The 14,147-nt window shown below is 35.6% G+C and overlaps 1 protein-coding gene across 1 annotated transcript in view; it reads right to left on the bottom strand.

The window, feature by feature from the left end:
• LOC147790529 (uncharacterized) overlaps positions 1-12,818 on the bottom strand; it is a 59,978-nt gene extending 47,160 nt beyond the window's left edge. The window contains exon 1 of the mRNA XM_087127623.1: positions 11,985-12,818. Coding sequence (XP_086983749.1) covers positions 11,985-12,818 — 834 coding nt within the window. The remainder of the gene's footprint in view (positions 1-11,984) is intronic.
• Positions 12,819-14,147: the final 1,329 nt, after the last annotated feature.

Genomic DNA, 14,147 nt, shown 5'->3' with positions numbered 1-14,147 from the left:
TTCTTTTAGCTAGAGTTCTCCTTGCACTTTTCTCTATCCTGTTCTTTGTGTTCATCTAGATCGAGCGTGTGCGTTGTTGTGCGATCCCAACAACTGGTATCAGAGCTAGGCGAAATTCACCACGATCTGTGAAGATGGAAAGTTCAAAGATTGGAATTGAGAAGTTCGATGGATCCGATTTTGGTTTCTGGATGATGCAGATTGAAGATTATCTGTACCAGAAAGATCTTCACGAACCTCTATTGGGAGTGAAGCCGGAATCCATGACCATGGAACAGTGGAAGCTCAAGGATCAACAAGCCTTGGGGCTGATTCGGTTGACGCTATCCAGAAACGTGGCGTTCAACATTATCAAGTAGAAGACAACGTCAGATCTATTGAAGGCACTGTCAAATATGTATGAAAAACCATCGGTTATGAACAAGATGTATTTGATGTGGAGATTGTTCAATCTACAGATGTCTGAAGGTGGACCTGTTGCTGATCATATAAATGAATTCAATATGATCATAAGTCAACTGAGTTCGGTGGAAAATAATTTCGAAGATGAAATTAAAGCGTTGATTTTGATGTCATCCTTACCCGAGTAATGGGATACTGTTGTTGCCGCAATCAGTTGTTCTCGAGGATCTGATAAACTAAAGTTTTATGAAATTCGAGATGTAGTTCTCAGCGAAAGTATTCACAAACGGGAAACTGGAGATTCATCAGGCAATGCTCTCAGTGTTGATTGAAGGAGAAGAAGTAAACCGAAGGGCCCAAACAAAGGGCTATCAAAATCAAAGAACCGAGAAAAATCTCCAAATAGACCAAACGTAACGTGTTGGAATTGTGGAGAAAAAGATCACTTTCGGACAGGTTGTACAAGACCAAAGATGCATCTTTTCATCAGAAGATATTGGGGATGCTCTAATCCTCAGCATGGACAGTTCGATTGAATCCTGGATTTTGGATTCAGGTGCATCTTTTCATTCGTCTCCAAATAAAGAGTTGTTTTGGAATTTCAAGTCTTGAAATTTCGAGAAGGTGTACTTTGCTGACAACAAAGATTTGGAGATTAAAGGAAAAAGAGATGTCTGCATAAAAACTCAGGTAGGAAATGAGTGGACATTAAAGGATGTCAGATATATTCCTGGTCTCTGAAGGAACCTGATCTCTATTGGTCAGTTGGACAGCACAGGTTATGCAACAAAGTTAGGGAAGAGTTCGTGGAAGATTATGAAGGGTGCTACGGTGGTAGCACGTGGCTCAAAATCTGGAACCTTATACACCACTGCAGGGTGTATGAACATAGCTGCTGTTGCTGAGAGTGCTTCAAATTCAAGTCTACAGCACAATAGACTTGAACCAATGAGCGTGAAAGGAATGAAGAGGCTGGCTGCGAAAGGAGTTTTAGAAGGTCTGAAATCTGTTGATGTGGGTCGTTGTGAGAACTACGTTATGAGCAAGCAGAAACGAGTTAGCTTCACAAGGACCACCAGAGAATTGAAGAAAGTGCGATTGAAAATGGAACCAGATGTGGAGCAAGGTTCCAAGACCACGAAGACAGTGGGAGTTGAGCTTGAGTTGCAGGGAAACTCACCTAGTGATGTTGTAGCAGATACTCAAGAAACTCCTGAGACTACTGCTGAAGAACCAGATGTGAAGCAAGGTTCCAAGACAACAAAGCAAGTGGGAGTTGAGGTTGAGTTGCGGAGAAAATCACCAAGTGATCTTGTAGCAGATACTCAACAAACTCCTGAGGTTGTTGCGGAGGAAACAGCAGTGGAGCAACTGACACCTGAACTGGTGTTGAGAAGATCATCCTGTACTATCAGAGTACCAGATATGTATGTACCTTCATTACACTATATATTGCTGATGAAAGGGAACCACAACCCTTTGATGAGACCCTACAGTTGGAGGATACAACCAAGTAGAAGCAAGCCATGGATGATGGGACGTCTAGGCTTCAAAAATGCGTTGTACTGACATTGAGTACGTGGCAATAGTTGAAGCTGGAAAGAAGACGATATGGATGACTGACTATCTGGAAGAATGGGCAAGAAGCAGCACGAAGATTCTTAACAGAAATAGTCAGAGTGTCATACAGTTGGCGAAGGAACCCGGTCTATCATTTAAAGAGAAAACACATAAGACGATACCATTTCACTTGCAGGTTAGTGAAAGATGATGATGTGTTTGGAGAAGATAGAGGGTGCAAAGAATCCAGCAAACATGTTGACAAAATGTGTTGATGTTGGAATATTGAGGTTGTGCAAAGCCTCAATTGATATGGTGACATGAAGACCATGAAGATGCTCATGGTCGTTTGAGAATGAAATTCTTGGTTGACTAGATCAGTCTCCAAGTGCGAGAATTGTTAGGTTATGGAGCCTACGGCTTATTTATAGCTTGGTCAACGGTTATATCCGGTAAAGCTATATTTGGTAAAGCTATATCTGGTACAGCTATATTTGGTAAAACTATATCCGATAAACCTATATATGGTAAATAGCTATATATAGTAGATGGTTAAATCGGGTAAAGCTATATATAGTAAATGGCTATATATAGTAGACGGTTAAATCTGGTAAACCTATATATAGTAAACTGAACTATATATATATCTCATCCACTAGAGCTTTGAAAAGTACTTTCTATTCTCTGTAATTCTCTCTTACTGTACATACGTGAAGTCATCAATAGAAAAATCCTTTTAGCTAGAGTTCTCCTTGCACTTTTCTCTATCCTGTTCTTTGTGTTCATCTAGATCGAGCGTGTGCGTTGTCGTACGATCCTAACAGGCCCTTCTATCTTAGATAGAAATTTGTTACACTTTTTGGACCGACACTATGTCTAAGGGGTCACTAAGGTAGAGCATTTGACCGGTCACCCGTTTGAACTTGGTTGGGCCCTTTTATTTTGGAGAGACACTTTTTACACTTTTAGACTGACACTCTATAGAAGGGGTCACTCAGGTTGAAATCATGCAAAATGGGTCCATAGCGCATTTGACTGCAGATCAAGAGGTCACCCATTCGAATTTGGTTGGGCCCTTTTATCATTTTACTTTGTTTTCAACCTCTTTTAACTTGCAATCCGTGCTTGGAGAACCCACCGAAATGTGAGTTTGTAACCCATCCGTTAGGGTTCTTGGAATGATTCTCTAGATTATCCCTTCCATGTTGGGAGTCGGGCCATAGGTCTTGGGTGAAGGAACCGTTGGTTTTCTCATTGTCTTTGAGATAACAACTCTTTTCTATTTTATATAAATTTTTTAAATATGGGTTCATTTACAAATGCATGCTAACACCCTTATTGTTGAATAAATGACATGAAACTAGTTTCACATAGTAACGTTGCCTTTTGCTCCTATTGGTGGAAGGATAATAGGTCGATTATACCTATAGGGTAGTTTTAAGCGTGACAACGAGATTAATTTTTTTTTTTTTAGTTAAAAATTAGAATTATAACAATCTGCCTAAAACCCTTAGACTAATTTTGCTTCATTTCTAAATGCAAGTAGACAAAGTAGAAAAATGAAAACATGTAAATTGTAAACTCAAACATTTCAAAGAAATAAATAAGTTTTGATGGTACCAATGCTAACCAGAAAACAATCAACCAAATTTATTTCGAACATAGAAAACTTCATGTCTCCATCTTGTAAAGCCAATAAACGAAAGGGCCTAATATAGAGAAATAAAAAAAATGTTACCCTCATTTGTGTTGTGTTGTTTCATAATTGATCAATGGATGTTGACTTTGACCAATTCCTACTATTTTTTTTCTATATTTTGAAACTATTTTAAACACTTTTTTCTTGTACTCCTTATAATTTTACCTTTTAAGGTCGTAAATATTTGTGCACCGGTGACTATTATGATTATTAGTCAACTGAGTTCAGTGGACTATTATGATTATTAGTCAACTTAGTTAAGTGGAAATAAATTTTGGAGATGAAATTAAAGTATTAATTTTGATGTCATCTTTACCTGAGTTTTGTGATATTGTTATTAATGAGATTCAATCTAATGCCATTAGTAATTCACAATGATAATATTCAAAATACTTGACAAAAAAGAACAGTCAACGTAAGATATTTGAAAAAAATAAATATTTTGTCCTCTATGATATATCAAATCACTCATTTGAAATTCCTTAATAATAAACCGGAAGTCTTACATCTTTTATAGTGAAAAGTTCCTTAAATAGAAGTCTTATTAGATACTTCTAAGCATTTAGAGATCAACTAGACACAAAGCTAAACATTCTAAAAAAGATTAGGGGTTAAACTTTTAAGTTAACTTAATTTAAGAAACTTATGATTTTAATATTATCAAGAGTTTAATTGAGCTACGTCAATTCAATCTAGTGGACCCAAGAATTGAACCAAACCAAACCAACTAGTTAGTAACATGATTTAGTGGAAGCATTTTCACGCAAAGTAGAAGCAATAATGGAGGGTTTGAAATAATATAGTTTTCACCCCTTGTTTGTCGAGTGAATATTGAAATAATATAGTTTTCATGTTAAGTTTTGCACGGAAGAAAGAAAGACGGGGATGTAAAGTATTATTTCAATTTGTTTGTAATATACAACAATATATAAATTAACTATAAGAAATATATAAAATTACATGTTCTCCAAGAGCTTCAATCAACACCGGAGGGTTGCTTCTGCAACCACTCTAAAGGTGCTCAAGATCAAAACGAGTTAGATAAAACAGCTCTAGAACTTTGAATCCAATAACTTGAGTTTGACTCATGATAGGATCTCCCATCTTGTGGAATCTGCATAAAATAGGAAAACCATTCCAAAATAAATTTGTACAAGGGGTTCTATGGTGTAGTGGTTAGCACTTTGGACTTTGAATCCAACGACTGTGGTTCTACTCCCGGTAGGACCTTTGACAACACAAGACATTTTAAAACAAAACAGTGTTACCACTTCCCATGAGTGCATAGGTGGCGTTGTCATAATCGTGGCATCCTGCTAGCAAAACGTGGTGCAGGCTGCTCATGGTACATATACCATAGCATCCCACCTAAAAAGAAATAGGGGCCTCTATGCATAATGTCATGGGTCAAGCTTGGAACTTATAAGTTCTTAGGAATAGCCAAGCATGATATTGTGCACGTAGTATAGACCAAGGGTACATCTGGGGAATCTAGACTTTAGGTAGCAAAACGTGGTGCAGGCTGCTCATGGTACATATACCATAGCATCCCACCTAAAAAGAAATAGGGGCCTCTATGCATAATGTCATGGGTCAAGCTTGGAACTTATAAGTTCTTAGGAATAGCCAAGCATGATATTGTGCACGTAGTATAGACCAAGGGTACATCTGGGGAATCTAGACTTTAGGGATACCACTTTAGTTATCCTAGGAGCCCGGGGAATCTATTACTTTAGGGATAACTTAGTTATCCTAGGAGGTAAAGTCATATGGATCGTGATGAGCATTTTCTCCCATATCTTGGTTTCGCTAACTAAAGTTTTCCAATAACTCCCAAACTTCATTACCTTATATAACCTCTCGGGAAAAGGATTCATACAACATTTCATAAAATAAGATCTACTGAGAAAACCCGAGAAAAGGTCAACTTTTGAGTTGACTTGGACAGTTCAGTTGAACTGGCCGTATCATCGTTTTCTTCCACTGAACAGGAAGAACGTGGATCGTAGCCTAAGATATTCGCTACCAAAGTTCATCCAAAATCTGATTTATCGCGGGAGATAAAACAAAGAATTTCTTATTGGGTAGCCGATTCTAGGGGTTTCAAGGCCCTATTTCTTCATTGAACCTCTTCCATATCCTATCTTCAGGCTAAAGGAATTGGTTTGGAGGAACGTCTTTGAGTGTAGGACCTTAATTTCCAGAAATCGTTCTCGGTATGCAACTCACTCGAAACGCCAGATTTTCGATCTCGTGGGTAGCTTATTCTACGACGTTTTAGCTCTGGATTCCTTCATCAAGTTTACTCAACTTCTTCCTCTGAAGCTAGAGGAATCCTTAATTTGAAGGAAAAGAGATCGTAGATAGGAATTTTGACTCTCATCCCCAATTTAATTTTGAAACCTATTTCCTTCCATTTGGCATGCTCTCGAGGTTATTTTTCTTCGTGGTCTTCTATGGAAGCATTCCTTGGAGGTATAAAAACTGATTGGAATCATTCTTGCTCGACGAGTCATCATGTATCCTCGGGTTTGATTTTCAAGTTTTTCTTGAAGTTCTTCAATGGCGGATTGAATTGGGGGAATGGTTTCTAGGCACTTTCAGCACTCTATTCCTTCATAGAACTTGTGGGTAATCTTGTTGAGAAACGGTAGGAATAAGTTTGAAGAGAAATGGTGGAGGATTGCTCTCGAATTTGGAAGAAATCTGAGAGTAGGAGACCCATAATCTAAGCGCTTATTGCCTTCGATTGGGGGATCGACATTTCTCGATTCTTATTCCATATTATTGGTCCTACTTTAGACTTTATAGGAGGAGCTTAAACCGACATTGAGAGCTCCAGATTCTTCGTTATTTAGAAGTTTGAAGTGAAATGGTGGAGGATTGCTCTCGAATTTGGAAGAAATCTGAGAGTAGGAGAAACACAATCTAAACGTTTATTTCCTTCAATTGGGGGATCGACCTTTCTCGATTCTTATTCCGTATTGTTGCTCCTACTTCCCACTTTATAGGAGGAGCTTAAACCGACATTGAGAGCTCTAGAATCTTCGTTATTTAGAGATCGATCTTTCTGGATAATTTTTTGGTTATATCAACTCCGATCATGGCCTTATCGACCTTGGCTTTGCATACTAGTCGTTGGATGTGATGATCCATGCGTGTTCGTTCTAGATCATATCAAATTTTGGAAGACATCCGACGGTTGAGATTTGAGTTCGAAAGATTTTGCTGGATGGTCACGGTAGATGCTCTGATTCTAATTAGAGTGACATTTCTGTAATTATCCATTCTTCTAGGGGTATTTTGGTAATTTACCAATTTCTGAATATTTTATTATCATTTTTCTTGAAAAATCCAAAAATTTTCTACAAATTTCTCATCGCTTTTTTATCATTATTCCTTTTATTTTTAATCTTGAGATTCCTTCTAGATTAGGAATTACAAATCCGAAAAGATTTTTTATAATTGATAAAATGACTTTTTTGCCCTTTTGATTTACTTTTTCGTTTCCAATCCTTTTCAAAAGGCCTTTAACTCGGTGAAATCACTTGTTAGGGTACACGAGTGACTTGACTAAGTCATTTGTTCTTGCTTAATCCTTTAATTTTTTTCCTTTCTATCCATTGGGTCTTTCATGAGTGGCTTATTCTTATGGGAGATAATTTCCTTCATTTTTTGGGTGTTACATATACATACTCGTTACAAACACAAAATAAGAAGCAGACTTAAAAGAAGAACAAAAAATACTAGATTAAAAACAGAGGTTAGTCCATGGCTCACACTCCAAAGTCCGCTCTCATCCATGACCAACTCTTTTTTTTTTTTTTTGTTGAAAATTCAACCGTATTTTCTTAAAAAACAAATTAATAGTTTCTATAGATTTTTTTTTTTAAAAGATTAAGTGTATTATTGAAACTTCTAAAAAAATTATGAGTATTTTTTTAGATAAAGTGTAAAGTTCAATGGTATTTTTATTAATTTAGCTTATAATTAAAAAAAAAATACAAATTTTTGTTGATTAAGTTAATATTAATTTTATTAAAATAAATAACACCACATCAAAATTAATTTATTAGGAATAAAATTAAAACTAAAAAATTAATTTATTTTAAACTAAAAAAATAATTTATTTTAAAACTAAAAAGTATACTTAATTGGACTAAAACATCCCTTATCCCAACTATAAAGAATTAAATTCCAAGCTCTCTTCTAATAGACAAACGATTTATTAACATCTGTTGTAAAATTTTACTTCATCAATTTAAGTAGCGTTCAACTATAAATATCGAATTTTAAAGTATTCCTCGGCAAAGTAAATCTGTTGAAACTATCTATCAAAGGTGTTCCATAATGAGTTGTGGAGAAGTGTTTCCTTCAATTATAATTTCAATTAAGGATGTCAATGACAAAAAAGTGCAAGAGGCTAGAAGGTTTGTAGTGGAAGAAAATAACAAGAGTCATAGACATCATTTTGTTTACAAGCTGTATCATGTGTCTTATTCATGGTTACTTAAATCTCGTTGAATTGGTGCGCCTTTCACATCAGAGACATTTGTGCCTTAAACCGAACTCTTTGCAATAGCAAACTTATTAAAAACTCTTTGCTTGCTACAACATTTGCTTGACATAATTGGACCAAAGGACGTTATGGACGACCATAGCTCACTGTATTGGTCTCCAATCATGAAGTGTGACATCGGATCTTTGTGCATACCATATTTATTAACTATAACATGGCAAGAAATTTTTTATTTTTTGACTAGGCATGCCATATTCTGTTGTTCTTATATATCTTTAGTTACCTGTGATTAAAGCAAAGAAGTATAGACATGGTTTCCAACCAACCCTTCCTTTATAGTTAGTTCAACGAATGGGTTTTTGTTATCATTTTATCGTTAACCCTTCCGCTCGATTTTGTGTTATGATATCATACAGGAAATGAGAAGCGACCTTACTTGGACAAAATTATATACCGTTTGATAATTATTGTTGATAACAAAGATATATTGAATTATAAGCATTTTATGACATGCCATATTTCATTAATCTTCATATTCTTCATATTCTTTATAATCTTCATATTACTTGTACATCTTTTACTTATAATCTTCATATTCTTTATATAGCGATAAGGAAGGGAGGGATAGAAAAGATACTCATAATATCATTACGACTATGCCATATTTCATTAATAAAAGAGAGTAATACATCCACAAACACACACATATATATTTCGAGAGAGAGAGGGCATTATTATAAGTAGAGATAGCATTCTAGTAGTTGTATTTCTACTTGGGGACAAGGAACTCGAGAACTTCTTTAAAAGTTCTGCACCTTTGTAATAAAAGACCAAGAAATATCATCGTTATTTATAACTTCTATCACAATAATATAAATTCTGCGAGGACGACGTTCTCTAGTCATACCAACCAGACCGTTCACCACACGCTTGTAGATGAAACGATGTCCACTATTCTCGTTATTCTTTTCAACTACAAACCTTCCTGCATTCTGCACTACTAGGATATTGACATCCTTAATTGGTACTAAAGCATCTAAAGGCAACCCTTCCACACAACTCATTCTAACACATTTGGTAAATAGTTCCAAGAGACATTGTTAGGCCGATTTTGTTCATGAATACTTAAGAATTTGATATTTATAGTTGTAGTTGAACCCTACTTAAATTGGTGAAGTGAAATCTTACAATAGAGTCTAATAAAGCGTTTGTCCATTAGAATAGGTTGGAATTAAATTCTTTATAGTTCGAGATAATAGTTGTATTCTTTAAGTCATCGAGACTAGTGTTACTAGTACTGTTAGTATATTTGAGTATAAATATTAAAATGATTAGTTGTTGAATATTCTTAATTGTGTGTCTCTTACAGTACTCTCAATAAATGGATCGCTTGATCTATTCTACTCTACTTTACTTCCTCTTGATAACGGTGTGGTATTGACACAACTCATATTGCTAATAATCATCACTTACAGCCAAAGCAAGAGTATAGCGGTCGACTATCGTTAAGGACTCATTCACCATTTCCATTCCTTCTGACGAAAAAGTTTTATTACATTCATTTCTTTCTCCTTTCTAACTTCTTCATTCTCACATTAAACTTTTTTTTATTTAAAAAAAAATAAAGGTGAAAAGGGAGAAAGAAGGAAGAAGAAAAAAGAAAACCCTTCATTTTGGAAGCTTATCAAATACTCTTTGACCGATGTAAAGAAAGCTCGAGAATAATTTATTGTCATGCCCCTCTTAGACACTTGTTGGATATATATCCGTCCTTCACATGTCTTATCATAATCATATCATGTCATAAAAACTTCGTGATTATATCCTTCCCTAATTTATCATAGCCTTAACGTCCTTAGACATATCATAGGTCTGTCATTACCTGAACGTACCTTAGTCTTAACGTTACAGGAACGTATCCTAACGCTATCGTTCTATCAATCTATCATAATCCTATCCCTTTCTACCCATAACCTAATCGTATTGTTTTATGAATCCATCGTGACCATATCGTTGTTATCAATCTGTCATACCCATAGCACTTCGATACGTAACCAAACCATAACGTTTCATGAACATGTCTTACTCCTATCGTTACATTACGTTTAGTGCATCCTTCTCGTATCCTATCTCAAATATACCATTGAACACATGGTACCGTAAGTATTATCATACAATTCACATATTATAACATATCATAAGCATATCGATTCAAAAAAATTTCACACATATCAATATATATGACACTTGCAGAACCACGAGCACAGTCAACATCAAATATAACCATACGGATGGTAAGGCCACCTACCTGATTAGCTTATGCTGGTGTCCCCAATTTATCTTAAGAAAGTTCGATTTGTCTTTTGTATTAAAGTCAACCTATATGAACATGACATCAATTTCAATCATTTCTCTAAATTTTATGATGCTCTAGTGTTAGATTTCATGGGAAAATTGCACGAGTAAGGTCTTCAAATGTCTATATATCAAAACTGTTTAACACTTTCCAAATCTTGATTTTTTGGCTGTTTGTGTTTTTTTCTTTTTTTTTTACTTGTGTTCCTAATCTTACTTCGGTGTGTTTGTTACATTTTTTTTTTAATTATGTTAGCAATTAGCCAATTTAATCTCCTTTATGTTTTTTTTTTTTTAATTATGTTAGTCATTACTTTTGGCTAATTTAATCTATTCTATTTATTTTATTTTATTTTATTTTTTTGCTATTGATGGACGTATCTTTCTAAAACATACTAAATAAAACTAAATAATTGGTTAAGAGAGGATATGAGATATAACTTAAGGTTAAATCTCTTTCCCTATGAGAATAACTCATTCTCATGTCCATCTTTGCTACCATATACTAAATGAAGGATTTTATTTCTCTTGGGTCAAAACCATCCTTAAAGCACAAAATTGAAGTTGTAGTTAGTCAATTATAATATTTGACGTGCTATTTTTCAAACTACTTTAAATGGGTGTAAAGAGAGCATGAGAATAACTTAGTTTCACTAATCTGACATGTGTTGGGCATGTACTGAACACTTGTTAATACGATGGATACATTACAAATTTATAATCCATCGTATCAGACACTTGACTTTGAATATATTTTGAGAGTGAAACATACATTAAGCTTTTTTTTAAGTATACAAATATATAAACTTATTTATATGAATTTATTTCTAATATAAAATTGATAAATTTTTTGAAATAATTCTTTTTAATTAATGTATCATTGTCACATCGGTATCCTAGTGTTTTAAGAATGACATGTTACTGTTAGTAACAGAAAAAGAAAACGTTAAGATCAGAAGAATTGGGAGAAATCTCTCATCCAATTGAAGAATGACTAAATCAAATCTAATTCAAATAACTAGATCAAATCTAATCCAAATAACTCAATCAAATCTAATCCTAACAATCCCTCCCTTAAACTGAACACGAATAGTAATCAATTTATATCTACGACCTCATACCAAACTTCCACCAGGTAACTTCATCAAATCCCATGTGTCATTTCTGTTTATTGCTCCAGATCCCTGGCTTGCCTCCATTTCTCACTCTTCAATACTTCTCTAAAGTTTACAAAGTTTGCAGGTTCAGTAGGGGTAAACATGGCTGAGCTTCATCATCTTCTTTACAAATAAAAACTTCTCTTATTGCATAGTCTCTCATCCAGACTGGTGGTCTCTTATTCCTTGCCTTATTCAAGCTAGGAGAGCTTGCTTCAGCCAAAGAGCCAGATGAAATATTTTCCTCTGCAGTATTTTCATCTGCCGCTTCTATATCCTTATTTTCATCTGCCGTTTCTATATCATAGAGTCTGTAAGCTTTTGACTCTTCACTAACTCCCAGCAAAACATAACTCAAACTCTTATCATCTAGCTTAGTTCTCTGAGCTGCCTCCTCTTTTTGTCTCTGAATCAACTCGAGGTCACAATATTGTTCTTCTTTCTTCCGCTGCAGCTCCAAAACTAATCGTCGCTGTGCTTTTTCTACCCTTCTTCTATTCTCTTCCAGCATTTTATCTAGCTCTTCTCTCTCTTTTCGTGCTTGTTCTTCTTTTTGTCTTGTAGCAGTAAGAGTGGCTTCTTTCTCTTTCTCAAGCTGCACATCAACATCATCAAACAACTTCGTGCGACCTTCCTCTATTCGCCTCTGTATTTCTAATTTAGTCTCTTCTAAGTTTAGCCTTTCTTCAACATTCTTCTGAATTAGTTCTTCCATCCTCCTAGCTGCATCTTCTTCTAACTTCTTCAACTCTGGTTCACGCCTTTTCTTCTCTTCTAACTCTTTCTTAAGCTTCTCTATGGAATGATTCCGATCAGTGGATGCACGACTAGGACTGGAACTGGACGATTTGGGGAAAGGAGATAACGAGGAAGACCTACTTCTGCGTTGGCGGCTGAGGGAACTTGAACGGCTGCTTCTCCTAGAATTGGTAGTGGAATGATAGGGGGAGGAACTTGGGTCCCTTCTACTTCTCTGACTATGGCGATAGGAATTGGAGCGGTAAGTGTACAACAGAGACCTTGAACCACTTTTTCCCATAAGTTTCAATTGAGTTTGAACGGCTGCTACAGGCTGAGATATAGCATGCAATACGAACATTCGATTCAAAGACATCTTTGCCTCCATGATTAAGCTTCTCTCAGGATGAAACACCTTGAATGTTTCATTTTGAAACAAAAAGGTAACGCCTTTGCTTGCAATTTACCAATACTCAACAAATTGTTCCTCAAGTCTGGCACATAGAACACTCCTGTGATTATCATTATGATTCCATTCACTTCCAGCAGTACATTACCCTTTCCAGTTACAACCATGCTTGAGTTGTTGCCCAGCTTCACTGAATCTCTGAAACGTCCATCAAAATCTGAAAAATATTCCTTCTTCCCACACATATGATTGCTACATCCCGAGTCAAGGAACCACATATCTTCTCCATTGAAAATGTCCTAGCTTGTGACAGTTATAACACTCCACTGTGGCCTTGTTGAAGGTTTGTCTGCCTCGTCTGGTATTGCTTTGACATTCCCATTGAAAATGTCCTAGCTTGTGACAGTTATAGCACTCCACTATGGCCTTGTGAAGGTTTGTCTGCCTCGTCTGGTATTGCTTTGACATTCCCATTGAAAATGTCCTAGCTTGTGACAGTTATAGCACTCCACTATGGCCTTGTTGAAGGTTTGTCTGCCTCGTCCCCTTCCTCTACCTCTAAAGCTTCCACGACCTTGACTCCTTCCTCCAACAAACTACACAAGTGGACTCTCCATCGACATATTTTTATTATGACACACGTAGAAGACAGTTGCTTCTAGTTTTAACTAGTTTAGGGCATGACTCTGATACCAAAATGTTAGGAACAGAAAAAGAAAACTGGAAAGATCAGAAGAATCGGGAGAAATCTCTCATCCAATTGAAGAATGACTAAATCAAATCTAATTCAAATAACTAGATAAAATCTAATCCAAATAACTCGATCAAATCTAATCCTTACAGTTATCATATCTATTTGGTATCATATTTATGTCTCGTATCTATATCTCATTTTTATTTTTGTGACTCTAAGATATTTTGTTTTTATAAATAGATATCTTCACGAAAATAAGTTTAATTTATGTTGAGATGGAAATAAAAATGACACTTAGGGACGTTGATACTTGGGACTTTGATTCCTCTTCGTGTGAAGCTTGCATCTTGCAATTACTTGGGTAGAGAATGTGTTTCACTTAAAATTCACTCAAAGAGAAAATAATCAAATAACTCCCGAACGTCTTTCTATCAATCGAGAGAGGTATAGAATAGTACAACAAACCAACAAGACAAGAATGGACTCATAAGATGGGCGGTCAGGGAAATGATTTCATTTGTGTTATCCGCTAAGGAAATGATCAAGGAATTCTCTATACACGGCTGAGAGATGACCGTATTTTTGCACATCCTGAATAAAGTACCGTAGGCAAG

This window comes from Cucurbita pepo, chromosome 10, assembly GCF_057944985.1.
Source record: "Cucurbita pepo subsp. pepo isolate OVF chromosome 10, ASM5794498v1, whole genome shotgun sequence".
Classification (NCBI taxonomy): Eukaryota; Viridiplantae; Streptophyta; class Magnoliopsida; order Cucurbitales; family Cucurbitaceae; genus Cucurbita; species Cucurbita pepo.
This window is presented reverse-complemented; position numbering and strand designations above follow the sequence as displayed.